General features: G+C 32.1%; 1 protein-coding gene across 2 annotated transcripts; it reads right to left on the bottom strand.

Annotated features, from left to right (window-relative positions):
* Positions 1-6: 6 nt before the first annotated feature.
* LOC134716358 (uncharacterized) lies at positions 7-7,297 on the bottom strand. 2 transcript variants are annotated; one of them, XM_063579317.1, is made up of 4 exons: positions 7,051-7,297; positions 5,567-5,650; positions 4,076-4,732; positions 7-844 (listed from the first exon to the last, which is right to left on the bottom strand). In XM_063579317.1, the coding sequence occupies exons 2-4, from the start codon at positions 5,568-5,570 to the stop codon at positions 705-707; spliced, it is 801 nt and encodes a 266-aa protein (XP_063435387.1). In that variant the 5' UTR covers positions 5,571-5,650; positions 7,051-7,297; the 3' UTR covers positions 7-704. The 2 variants fall into 2 exon arrangements, with proteins under 2 accessions (XP_063435387.1, XP_063435388.1); XM_063579318.1 differs by having other exon boundaries at positions 4,076-4,714.
* Between the last annotated feature and the right edge of the window lie 5,055 nt (positions 7,298-12,352).

The following is a 12,352-nucleotide window of genomic DNA, read 5'->3' as shown; positions in this document are numbered from 1 at the left end:
AGTGTACTGTAACAAATGAAAATAAATGTGAATCTTGTCGTTAAATTCAGACTAACGTACTGCAATAATGTCATTGAAATGTTAATCGTGAAACTCGTGCGTAAAAAATTCCCGCGGAAATGTGTGTACTCGTGGTTTACGTAATTAACGTATCGGACGTAAGTGTATTGGACACTATTTTTGTTTGATTATATTAAAATCGTGTATTTTTTGCGATATTTTTTTTTTTTTTTCAAAACTTGATTTAGAAAAGTATGCTGTTTTAGTGAATAAAACAAAGACTCTTTTAACTGTTATTGTAGAAATGACATACGTGCTCCCTTTGCGTTCGTTCGTACCTTTCGTCAATTTGTAAGAAAGCTCTATTACGACTGATAAAACCAACAACTTGCCTCTTATACCACTTCCAAATGGTTATTCCGTAGATCATGGAAAGTAATCAAGCTTTAGCGGTTGCTAGTAAATTAAATCTAGAAACCTTACATGTATAAATAATTGTTCTATTGAGGTGAACACCCTTTACATCTCGTGAAAGTTTTAAGCGTGCCTTGTGTCAAAAACACCTGAGATATGTACACTTTATAATGCTGAATCTTATAATTGTGTCATCTTATATCAAAATGCAATGCAATTCAATAACACAAAGCAGAAGCGTTAACTTTCGGAGAGACAGACAATGTAATCCTGCTGCGAACTTCGCCAAGTTATGTTGTATTCCAAGGCTTCATTTCTTCCAGAGGGGGCGCTGACGGGGGTGTTTGTACTGAGAAATCCAATGTTGCAAATGTGACCTCTGCATAGCTTGGCGGTTGTATCACGTTAGAATCAATCATTTTATTTTCACCTGTTAAAAAAAAACAATTATCACAATCACTGATAAAAATTTAAATAAAACTGAGAATTGAAATGTGGAATTAGTCAAAGAGACAACAACCAGACCGTAGAAAAAAACAACAGCAGAAGGTCAGCAACAGGTCTTCAATGTAGCGAGAAATTCCCGCACCCGGAGGCGTCCTTCAGCTGGCCCCGAAACAAATATATACTAGTTCAGTGATAATGAACGCCATACTAATTTCCAAATTGTACACAAGAAACTAAAATTAAAATAATACAAGACTAACAGAAGACAGAGACTCCTGACTTGGGACAGGCGCAAAAATGCGGCGGGGTTAAACATATTTGTGAGATCTCAACCCTCTCCCTATACCTCTAGCCAATGTAGAAAAGTAAACGCATAACAATACGCACATTAAAATTCAGTTCAAGAGAAGTACTAGTCCGAGTCTGATGTCAGAAGATGTAACCAAAGAAAATAAACAAAATGACAATAATACAGAAATAACAACAGACTACTAGAAGTTAACTGACATGCCAGATCCAGACTTCAATTAAACTGACTGAAAGATTATGATTTCATCATATGAAAATCAGGCACAATCCTTCCCTTTAGGGGTTTAGTATCATGCCATCATAACATATATGAGAAGAACATAATCCGTGTCATGCCAGCAACTGGTTTTTGAATAAATGTTTTTAGTTCCGACGCAAAAACCCTATAAGTGAATCAATATTAACGCCAAAATATGCAATCTTTAATGACCTGACAACAGTATCGTAACTATATCCCTTTTTAATAAGTCTATTCAAAGGTTTTGTTAGTTTCTGAGGTTAATACTGACACCTTTGTGCTTAATAAAGAATATTTCCTTAAAAAATTGGATGCGAAATACCTGAACGTATAAGAAGTCTGCATGTTGAGCTATATTTACGAATGATGTCTTTATACCGATGATAACATTTTGTAGATGTTTGACTAGTTTGTGATATCGAAAACCCTGATGTAATATTTTTTCAGTAATACATAAATTTCTCTCGTTTAAATCTAAAACATTGTTAGATACACCAGCGAATCGTACAAGTTGAGATATATAAACACCGTAAGATGGTGACAAGGGAACGTCACCATCTAAAAATGGATAATTAACTATAGGAAATGAAAAATCATCTCTTTTATCATAAATTTTAGCATTCAGCTTTCCGTTAGTGATATAGATATCAAGATCGAGGAAAGGGCAGTGGTCATTGTTAGTATTAGCTTTATTTAAAGTAAGTTCAACAGGATACATTTCTTTAATATACATAATGAAGTCGTCATAATTTAGAGTCAAAATATCATCCAAATATCTAAAAGTATTATTAAATTTGTGTATCAGATGTTGTTTCGATGGGTCTTTGCTTATTTTTGTCATAAATTGTAACTCATAGCAATACAAAAACGGGTCCGCAATAAGTGGTGCACAGTTAGTCCCCATTGGAATTCCGATAACCTGACGATATACGGAATCCCCAAAGCGAACAAAAATGTTATCTAGTAAAAATTCAAGGGCATATATAGTATCAAAGCATGTCCAATTGACATAGTTTTTTTGTTTATTGCTACTAAAAAATGACCTTAAAGAGTTTGAACATATATATTCACATTCTGACTTTTTAAATGCCCATTTAATTGGTGGGGTTCGTGTTGTTTATTCTTTAGTTTTCTATGTTGTGTCATGTGTACAATTGTTTTTCTGTTTGTCTTTTTCATTTTTAACCATGGCGTTGTCAGTTTGTTTTAGATTTACGAGTTTGACTGTCCCTTTGGTATCTTTCGTCCCTCTTTAATTAGGTGTGTGAATTTTTTCTAAAACCATATTCACAAGTTAGTTCTGATCGTGATTAAAACAATATCCATCAAATTATGAATATTGTGTCTTACATCGAATCATGCAAACATTGAATAGATCAACACACTGTTTCCATCAATGCAAAAAAATAAAACATCAGAAAGACTTTTCAAAATAATGTATACAAAGTATTCACATATTTAGACGATATATTTTCGGTAAATAATTCCATATTAATCCAGACCTACTCATCATTGTTTAATCCAACATTAATGGTAACTTATTCATTCTATTCTTTAATACATTGATAATGAAAATAATGGCAATATTCATAAAAACACTTGGGACAGGGATTAAGGGAAGTACTTTTCCTTCCCTTTTTTATTTGTTTTAGTTTTCTTACGTTTGATCCTTCTTTTGGATTGAACATATCACTTTTTTCTTCCAATGATGACGGGTCGCTTTTCTTAATTCACCTAAATCAGCAACGTTTAAGACCCAAACATCTCAAAGCCAATGATGTGGACTATTTGTTTCGGAATTATTGCCACATGATTGTAGTGACTTTTCAGGTTTTGATGGACTTCTTATTTTCGCATTGTTATTAACCATCTTTTACAATCGGGAAAATGATATTATGAAATAGTTAAAACTTTTAACTCAATCTTATTGCAATATTGAGGTCTATTTTGGAAGTATGATTCCACCTACACACACTTAATAGGAACTGTAGTTTACCATTGATAAGAAACTGTCAATAATAAAAGAAAATAATTCCTAATAATGTACGTCAAACGCGCGAATCTACGTAAGCTTTAATGTAAACATAACCATTTGCCTGTCAGGAAAAAATTCAGTCTAATTACTTACAATCATTCAATCCTTTATAGGTAGATTTAAATTAAATAAGGTCCCCCCCCCCCCGAAAAAAAATACTAGTGTAAAATCATTCATGTGAACTTGTTTTGTTCATGCATCGTTGTCAATATAATGGAATTTGATACAACTGTCAAACAAGTGAGAGGCTTAGCTAGCTATTAACCTATATTAAATTCACCATTTTAAGCATAAGAAAATGCATGTAACAGGTCAGGAATATGACAGTTGTTATCCATTCGTTTCATATGTTTAAGATTTTGATTTTTGCCATTTGATTAGTGACTTTCAGTTTAAAATTTTCCTCGGAGTTCAGTATTTTTTTGTGATTTTACTTTTTTTCTAGTGTTCATTTGTGTTTTAGTAATAATTATATTCAGATACTTGAGAAAAATTAAAAAAAATAGTAAGGGAAGCCAAATAAATAAAATGCTTCTAGTATTATACTGTCGAAAGATTCGTTGGCCGGTGTTAAGAACAGATATCAATTGTTCTAGTCTTGAAATACAAAACAAAATGTCTAACCAACATACCTTCGTTTAAAAGATTTTGTTCTCTGATAATGGAGGCTATATCTGCGACTGGTATTGTCTCGTTATGGTTACATGTTTGACTTCCTGTGTTTGAAGCTGGCGGTTCTGTCTGTATTACAGAAGTGTCCGATTCTGCTCCATTGAGCGGTAGGCTTTCAGTTTCTTGATTTGTATTTTCAATAGTTATTTCAAGCCCTGAATCTTGACAACTTGATGCTTCTAAATTAAAACTTGAATTCGTACTGGTGTTAGATGTTAAATTTACCCCCAGTGCCGAACAATCTTGAAATGAAAGTTGACTGTCTGTTTCGGTGATTGCGAAATGTACCGTATGTAATACATGTGATGATTCGTTCTTAGTTAATGCATACTTCTCTGTGTCACCTCGAATTTCATTAAACATAGATTCGTCAATTATGCCATCTGCCACAGAGGACGCAGACGACGGACTTGTTCTTTTTCCAAACAGACGATCACAACAATAGTCCTCTTTGTCGAAACATTTTGCGAAACAGCTACAGCAATACCATTCTGTCCAATGACGGAAGTCGCTCTCGTTATGTTTCTTACAGAATATAACACAAAACGCAATTGTAATTACAACACAGGCAACCACGATCAACACAATGGCTATGGGACCTACAAAAATATTTCCCACTAAAGAAATTTTAATACAAATGAATACAATGTGTAATTTATATGAAGGTGTTAAAATTTTCAACCTCTACATTTGAAAGTTTGTTGCTATTAATCATATAGGTTTTTCGTTCAATGCCTAGTAAATGAATAAGCCTGTTAGTTGTATGGTTTGAATTGTTTTCCATGTGCCATTTTGGGCCTTTTATGGGGGGGGGGGGGCTTTTTTATAGCTGACTACGTGTAAGTGTTTGGGTTATTGTTAAAGGCCGTATGGCACCCTATTGTAGTTAGTTTTTATGTAAAATTGTCTCTGGTGGAGAGTTTCTCATTGGCTATCCTATCACATTTTCTTATTTTTAGATATGTGGCCGTAACATCAAACCTTTCTAGACGAAACGCGCGTCTGATGTCAAAATATATAAGACTAGTACCTAAGTACCTTTTTTGAGTGTTTTCCTACATAAATATCTACAATTATTAAATCCTATAGTTGTGATACGAATATCGAATCTCAGTCAAGTCAGAATAAGACGAAAATAATATTTCAATCCAAAAGTGTTCAATATCCTGTTTTACCTTCGACTAATATTGCATGTTCATGGCTTAGAAAATATTTCGTAGAATACCTAGTTTTATATGAATAGCTACGCAAAAACATAAAACATAAAACCATAATTTATGGGATTTGTTTATTCAATGTGTTTTCATATGGTTAGAATTGTACTTTATGCGGAACACTTTAATAAAAACAAAATAGAAAAAAACAACATGTTTTACGGTCATGTTTACCTTATATTCTTTTGTATAAAGATTCTTATCTACTAAAGAATGTCTACTTTTGTAAATACGTACCCATTTTATGCCAAACTGTTCATTCTTTTGTTAGTATATTCTGGGTATAGATTTTATTTTGGTTGGCTCTCAGCTTTTATAAATCTGAAGAAAAAAATGGAAACATCTTTCAGTCAACTGTGGTTTAATTGTTTGAACAATATAAACATGTGTATAGTAAAGCATGAAATTAAGGAGGCTCGCGGGTATAAGATTTTCAGAAAAAAAATAAACATTTATTTTCATTTAAAATTTTATCAATTACCTTTAGTAGTTGTTACTTGGCATTTTTATGCCCCAACTACGATAGTAAAGGGGCATAATGTTTTCTGGTCTGTGCGTCCGTTCGTCCGTCTGTTTGTTCGTCTTTCCGTTCGTTCGTCCGTCTGTCCCGCTTCAGGTTAAAGTTTTTGGTCAAGGTAGTTTTTAATGAAGTTGAAGTCCAATCGACTTCAAACTTAGTACACATGTTCCCTATGATATGATCTTTCTAATTTTAATGCCAAATAAGAGTTTTTTCCCAATTTCACGGTCCACTTAACATGGAAAATGATAGTTCGAGTTGGGCATTCGTGTACTGAGGGCACATTCTTGTTTGGCATTAAAATTGAAATATCTTTTTTAACTCATCGGTGACCTATATTTTTTATTGTTGTTTTCGATTAAGCTGTACATAAACTAAATAATTAAAATTTTAGCGATTTCTGTAATTAAGTTGTTTTTTAATTTCGATAATACCTCTATTTCCCCTATATATTATTTCAACAGAAAAAAAAGACATTAACAAATATGAATGCTTCTTTCGAAGGCAGACTGTGAGCGTAAATGAACGGTGACTTATGTCTGCTTGTGATACAAGTTTAGATAACCATAAAACCAGTTAACCCTCCAGTTTTTTTTTAAATGTCCTGTACCTAGTCAGGAATAGTGCAAATGCTATCAAACAGTTCGTTTTTATGAATGTTAGGGTTTGTTTTTGTTGCACTTCAGTGTTTTTCCCTCTGATAGTTCACGTGTTTCCTCAGTTTTAGCTTGTAGCCCGGATATGTTTTCGCTCAATTGATTTATGACTATTGAACACCGATATATAACTGTTGCCTATATTTAATCAAATTTACTTTTGGCTATACAGTCTGTGGATATAAAATTATGTTCATCGATTGCTTCTCAAACCTTTGTCTATGCTAAAGGGATACGTACACAACTGCTATTCCAAACCTCGGTGTTGACGGGCTAGCGATACAGTGGTATGATAGCAGTTAGATTTTACAACTCACCCATCAATGCCCCTAGACTGGAAATCGATAAAATTGATAAAAAGAACACTATTTAAATTGATTAAAAGAGCAGAAACGTTGACCATTTATAGTTGGACCCAGCACTTGACAAGAGTATACAAAGAAGTCTTCTACAATAAATCTTCTATTCGTTTTATCTTAAAATAATCTTGTCTGTTATCTTTTGATAAAAAATAATCAATAATGTTTTATTCTATTAAAACTTACCTTGAACCACAAAATACAAATGTAAACATCCTCCTTCCAAATGCTATAATAATAAATGTGTAAATGCTATGCTGTCATGTTATCATGCATATTGTACAATGGGGTCGCGAGTCACAACAATCCATAACAAAAATCATGGATATTTTCAGTTATTTACATTATTTTATCAAATTGACTGAACGAATGTGACAGTGTCCTTAAATTTTAAAATACAAACGTGTATAAATGAATTTACAGGTATTATATTTTAAATGCGTAAAAATAATGAGGTTATTGTAGTTATTAATACATATTATCAACAATCACATTCAATAGTAAATTTAATAGTCACAAAAGTCATTCGAGACCTGAAAAAATTAAATATTTACTTCTTGATACTTTTTACCAATGTTATTAAAATATTTAATAAAGAGCTTTTTATATGTGTGCATATATATTCATAACATACTTCAGGGTAACCAATATAAGTAAAATATAAATTTACTTTGATTGGGGAAGATACTAAGCTTGTGCAACCCATTTCCAATAAAACGAGGTACAATATAATATACTAATAAATACACAACACATACACAAACGAAATGACTAAATACCTTTTGGCAAAACTACATCATAGCTGAAGGGAAGAATGCTTTATAAATGATAATGCTAAGTTGCTAGGTAACATATACTGATTAACCAGCAAATATGTAGTTCATACAAAATACGTTCAAAGGAGTTTTCTTTGTTGACATAATTGTATGTTTTTATAGTGAGAAATATTATAACATAACATAACATTATGTGGACTACTTTTATTTCCGTAGCCGTATTTGACACAACGTTTTTTAATTTTGGGTAATCGATGCTTTTCAACTTTATACATGTTTTGCTAATGCTATTTTTATCTGAGCGTCACTGGTGAGTCTTACGCGTCAGGCGTATTAAATTATACGCCTGGTACCTTTGATAACAATTTGACTGGATATTTTTTTAAACATTGTTGTCAATATGATAGAATCTTATGCGACTGCCATTCAAGTCAGAGGTTTAGCTAGCTATGAAAAAAGGTCCAGTCCACCATTTTTTTTACTTTAAAAATACCTTGTACCTTGTCAGAAGAATGACAGTTGTGATCCATTAGTTTGACGTGTTTTAGCTTATTTTTGTACCATTTGATTTGGAACTTTCTATTTCTAATTTTCTTTTGAGTTTGGTATTTTTTTTTATGTGTTTCTATATTTTGATATTTCACAGTATTGCATGAATTTGTTTATTTACTTATTTTCATTCCTCTGTAAAAAAAAATGATATTGAGAATAAATTGTCACCTGATTTGATTGAAAATTAGGTTCAATCCACCATTTTCTATATTTAAAAATGCCTGTACCAATTCAGGAATGTGAAAGTTGTTGACCATTCGTTTGATGTGTTTTATCATTTGATTTTGCCATTTGATTAGGGACTTTCCGTTTTGAATTCGCCTTTGATTTTAGTAATTTTTTATGTGTCTATATATTTTGATATTTTACAGTATTGCATACATTTGTTATTTACTTAGTTTAATTCCTTTCTAATAAATGATGAAATTGAGAATAAAAAGTAAAATCACAGATATTCTGAACGGAAAGTTCCTAATCAAATGTCAAAATCAAATGATAAAACACATCAAACGAAATTGTCACCTGGCTTGATTGAAAATTAGGGTGAGCCTATAAAGCGCTTAAACTTATAGATATATTTTAAGAATAAAGTGGTTCACAGTGTTCAAATCTCGTAGATCGATTAGAAAGAAACAAATCAAGGAAACATAAAAATCGCTTGAACCTCAAAACATGCTAAAGGAGCGAGACAAATGCGTCGTCTGCTATACACGTGAAAGCTATGTTTTACATACTGTTCTCTCCTTTGACGATCAACTGAATTAGGGGTCAGCGTATTGCATCAAACAGTTGATTGACAAGAAATATGAAAATATATTGTCAACGTCGTGCGTTCAGTATAATATAATATAACATCAAAATCTTAAAATACTTACATTTTCGATATCAAATGTATAATATCTCTATCTATGTGATCATTGAGTGTATTGTTTAGAATGTTTACGGGTAAACGAACTGTACATCAGGTATTTGTAAATATGACATTTAAATTGCTTAAGTCATTTGGAAATGCAAATTTATCTTTGAATTTAAATGCGTAAAAAGGAAATAAGATCAAGGGTGAAAATTTAAATAATTCTTTTCAGCTAAACGAAGATAAACTGTTATAGAAAAATCTTTATTTATGTATGTTTATTATGTTACGGTCTGTGTCTATGTAAATGTTAAAGTGAATAAAATCATTCGAAATTTACTTTTTTGATTACTACGTTTTTTAAAACATATCAAAACCCAATGATTTATTTTTAAAAACGCTGCATATGTTTAGAAGTTCTATGTTCAAAGAATAAGGTGCAAGTAAAAGGACGTTATTCGAAAGAAAAGCATGAATGTATACTCTGGTCGTAAAATAGATATAACACAATAGAATTTCAAACCCGGTGTTCAAATATGGAAATCCATATTTACAGTTTACATTCTGATTTTGAAAGTAAATTATATTCGAAACACTGAGATTTTTCTACCAGCAGAACTAAATTGTTTAAGCGTTTTTGGTCCATCTTTTAGGAATATTTGGTTAGCTTTCATGTTCTGTATTTTTCCATTCATCTTGTTTTATGCGCGCGCGCACTGACAAGTGGTGTGTTGTCGAAACGTGTGTCTGGTATAACAAATGATAAATAAAGGCAACAGTAGTATACCGCTGTTCAAAACTCATAAATCCATGGACAAAAAACAAAATCGGGGTAACAAACTAAAACCGAGGGAAACGCATTAAATATAAGAGGAGAACAACGACACAACACCGAAACGGACCAAGCAACAGACAAAACACCACGAGAATAACAAATATAACATCAAAACCAAATATATGAATTAGGGATAAGCCTGGTAACTTGTATTACCAGCCCAGAAAAAAAGTTTAATAACATGAATTAGTAACTTAAAGGAAAATACAAAACGGACTGTACCTTATCAAATAGAAATCATGCAATATCATCTAAATTTTTCTGTTCTAAAATTTGGAATTGCTCACAACACTATGCTTCTGTCTACCAATTCGTGCTTGGCATATGTGTTTTAAAATTTAGAGCTAAAATTGCTCCTCAACTTCCAAAATTCTTGACCTTCCAACATTTTTTCAAGATCGATTCTATTGTGATCAAATTATCAAAATCATTCAATCGCGTCGTGGAATTAACTATTTGTGGATTCTTATAAATTGTATTTATAACTTTTTGACTAGTTTATATCTCGGTCTATTTCTGAAATTTATTCTTACACACTTTTGATTTTTTAACCCTGTATGCTAACATTGCCTATGTAAATTTTAAAATTGTTTGTATGCACATTGAAGGACAAATCTATGTGACGTATAAAATCTGACGTCAGACACTCAAATCAATGAATGTGTGTGTAAATAGTAGATGTTTTTGTGTTCTGTAGTGTTAAATTGTTCCTTTTAAAATTGTTATACGATGATGACTGATGTACCCATATTTTGACTATCTTTTTTATTGTGTCTGTTTATTTAACGCATTAATGTAAATATAACGGAATTTCATGAGACTGTTATTAAATTGAGAGGGTTAGCGCTATAAAACCAGGTTTAATCCACCATTTTCTACATTTGAAAATGCCTGTACCAAGATAGTTCTTGTCCATTCGTTTTTGATGCGTTTTGTTATTAGATTTTGCCATGTGACAATGGACTTTCCGAATTGATTTTCCTGTAAGTTCAGTATTTTTGTAATTTTACTTTTTATAAGCCTGGTATCTTTAGTGAATTCCATTTCTACATATCTTTACACCGCATATAGGTGAAAGGGTAACTCTATCGATGCCACATATATCGAATGCTTTCTACCTATTTTAACACACTGTATTATTTATTCAATATTTGCAATTTCAACGTCTTCAACTTTTGAGTGGATTTTTGATACATCTCATACAGAGATCATGCACCTGCACATCAGGTAAAATTAAGATTCCGTTACTCTTAGCGAACAACAGTTGAAGGATATATTTAGCACACTCACATACCCCACAACTTTGTCACTTTACAAACAAAATCTCAACAGATTCCTAAGTTCTAAGACTCATAACTCTACAAAAGACAACTGATAAAAGAGTTCTTGTGAATATGCACATTAACCTTTGATGTCCTCATTAACTACAAAGTTTCATGGACTTCTGTTGTGAAGTTTCAGAGGAGATGCGATTACAAGCGGTTGCAGTAGCATATTAAGGCCACTGTTCTAATGTTCAAAGGGCATATATAACTCATAGAAGAAAAAAATAATCATAAGTTCCTGTCGATATTAACATCTACATAGTATGTCCTTATTATCTATAAAGTTTCGTGAAATTCTGTTGTCTGGTATCAGAGGAGTTGAGATTACAAGAACAGGACTCTGGAAGGGGTAAGCCAATCCTGCTGCACAATTTGGAATCTGTAATGTTACTCATAAGTCAAATTCCGTAGATCACATTAAAAAAAAGGCAATAAACCAAAAAATTTTAAAGGTAATAACTCCTTCAAAAGAGAATTAACCTATTCGAAGGTTTTGTCTTTCTGATTTTTTTTGCTATCTCAAATTTCGATATTAATACTATAGGTTATATTAAAGTGTTCAAGATACTAGGCTAGAATGATAAACAAAGTCTTCTGATCTATAAAGTTGCCTGAATTGTTTTTAGCTACAAAACTTGTTTGATTAAAAGTAATGGGCGAGAATACTAAATTTACATTTTCAATAGGTCTTTGTTAGTCTTATATGTTTTTCAATTTTAATTCATTTTTATGTTTTAGAGATTAGTGTTATGTCCATGTTTACTGAACTAGTACACAATTTTATTTAGGGGCCAGTTAAGGACCACCTCTGGATGCAGATTTTCTTGTTGCGTTGAAGACTTATGGTGGCCTTTGTCTGTTGTCTCCTCTTTGGTCGAGTTGTTGTCTTATTAACATATCCCCAATTTCCATCCCAGGTTTATTAGATGTGGTTCAATGTTTGGCTTTGAGCGTTCCTGATGAAGGTAAATCCAGAAAAGCGCTTCAGACGCAATAATTATCGAACGTGCTGTTTTCCCTTTTTTTCTTCATTGTGTAGATACCTCTGCTGGTGGACTATCAGTTCCCGAGGGTATCATCAGCTCAGTAGTCAGTGCTTAGGTACTGACATGATTTAACAAACTTTACTAAATTGTCTGTTTATAAA

The sequence above is a fragment of the Mytilus trossulus genome, chromosome 4, assembly GCF_036588685.1.
Source record: "Mytilus trossulus isolate FHL-02 chromosome 4, PNRI_Mtr1.1.1.hap1, whole genome shotgun sequence".
Lineage (NCBI taxonomy): Eukaryota > Metazoa > Mollusca > Bivalvia > Mytilida > Mytilidae > Mytilus > Mytilus trossulus.
This window is presented reverse-complemented; position numbering and strand designations above follow the sequence as displayed.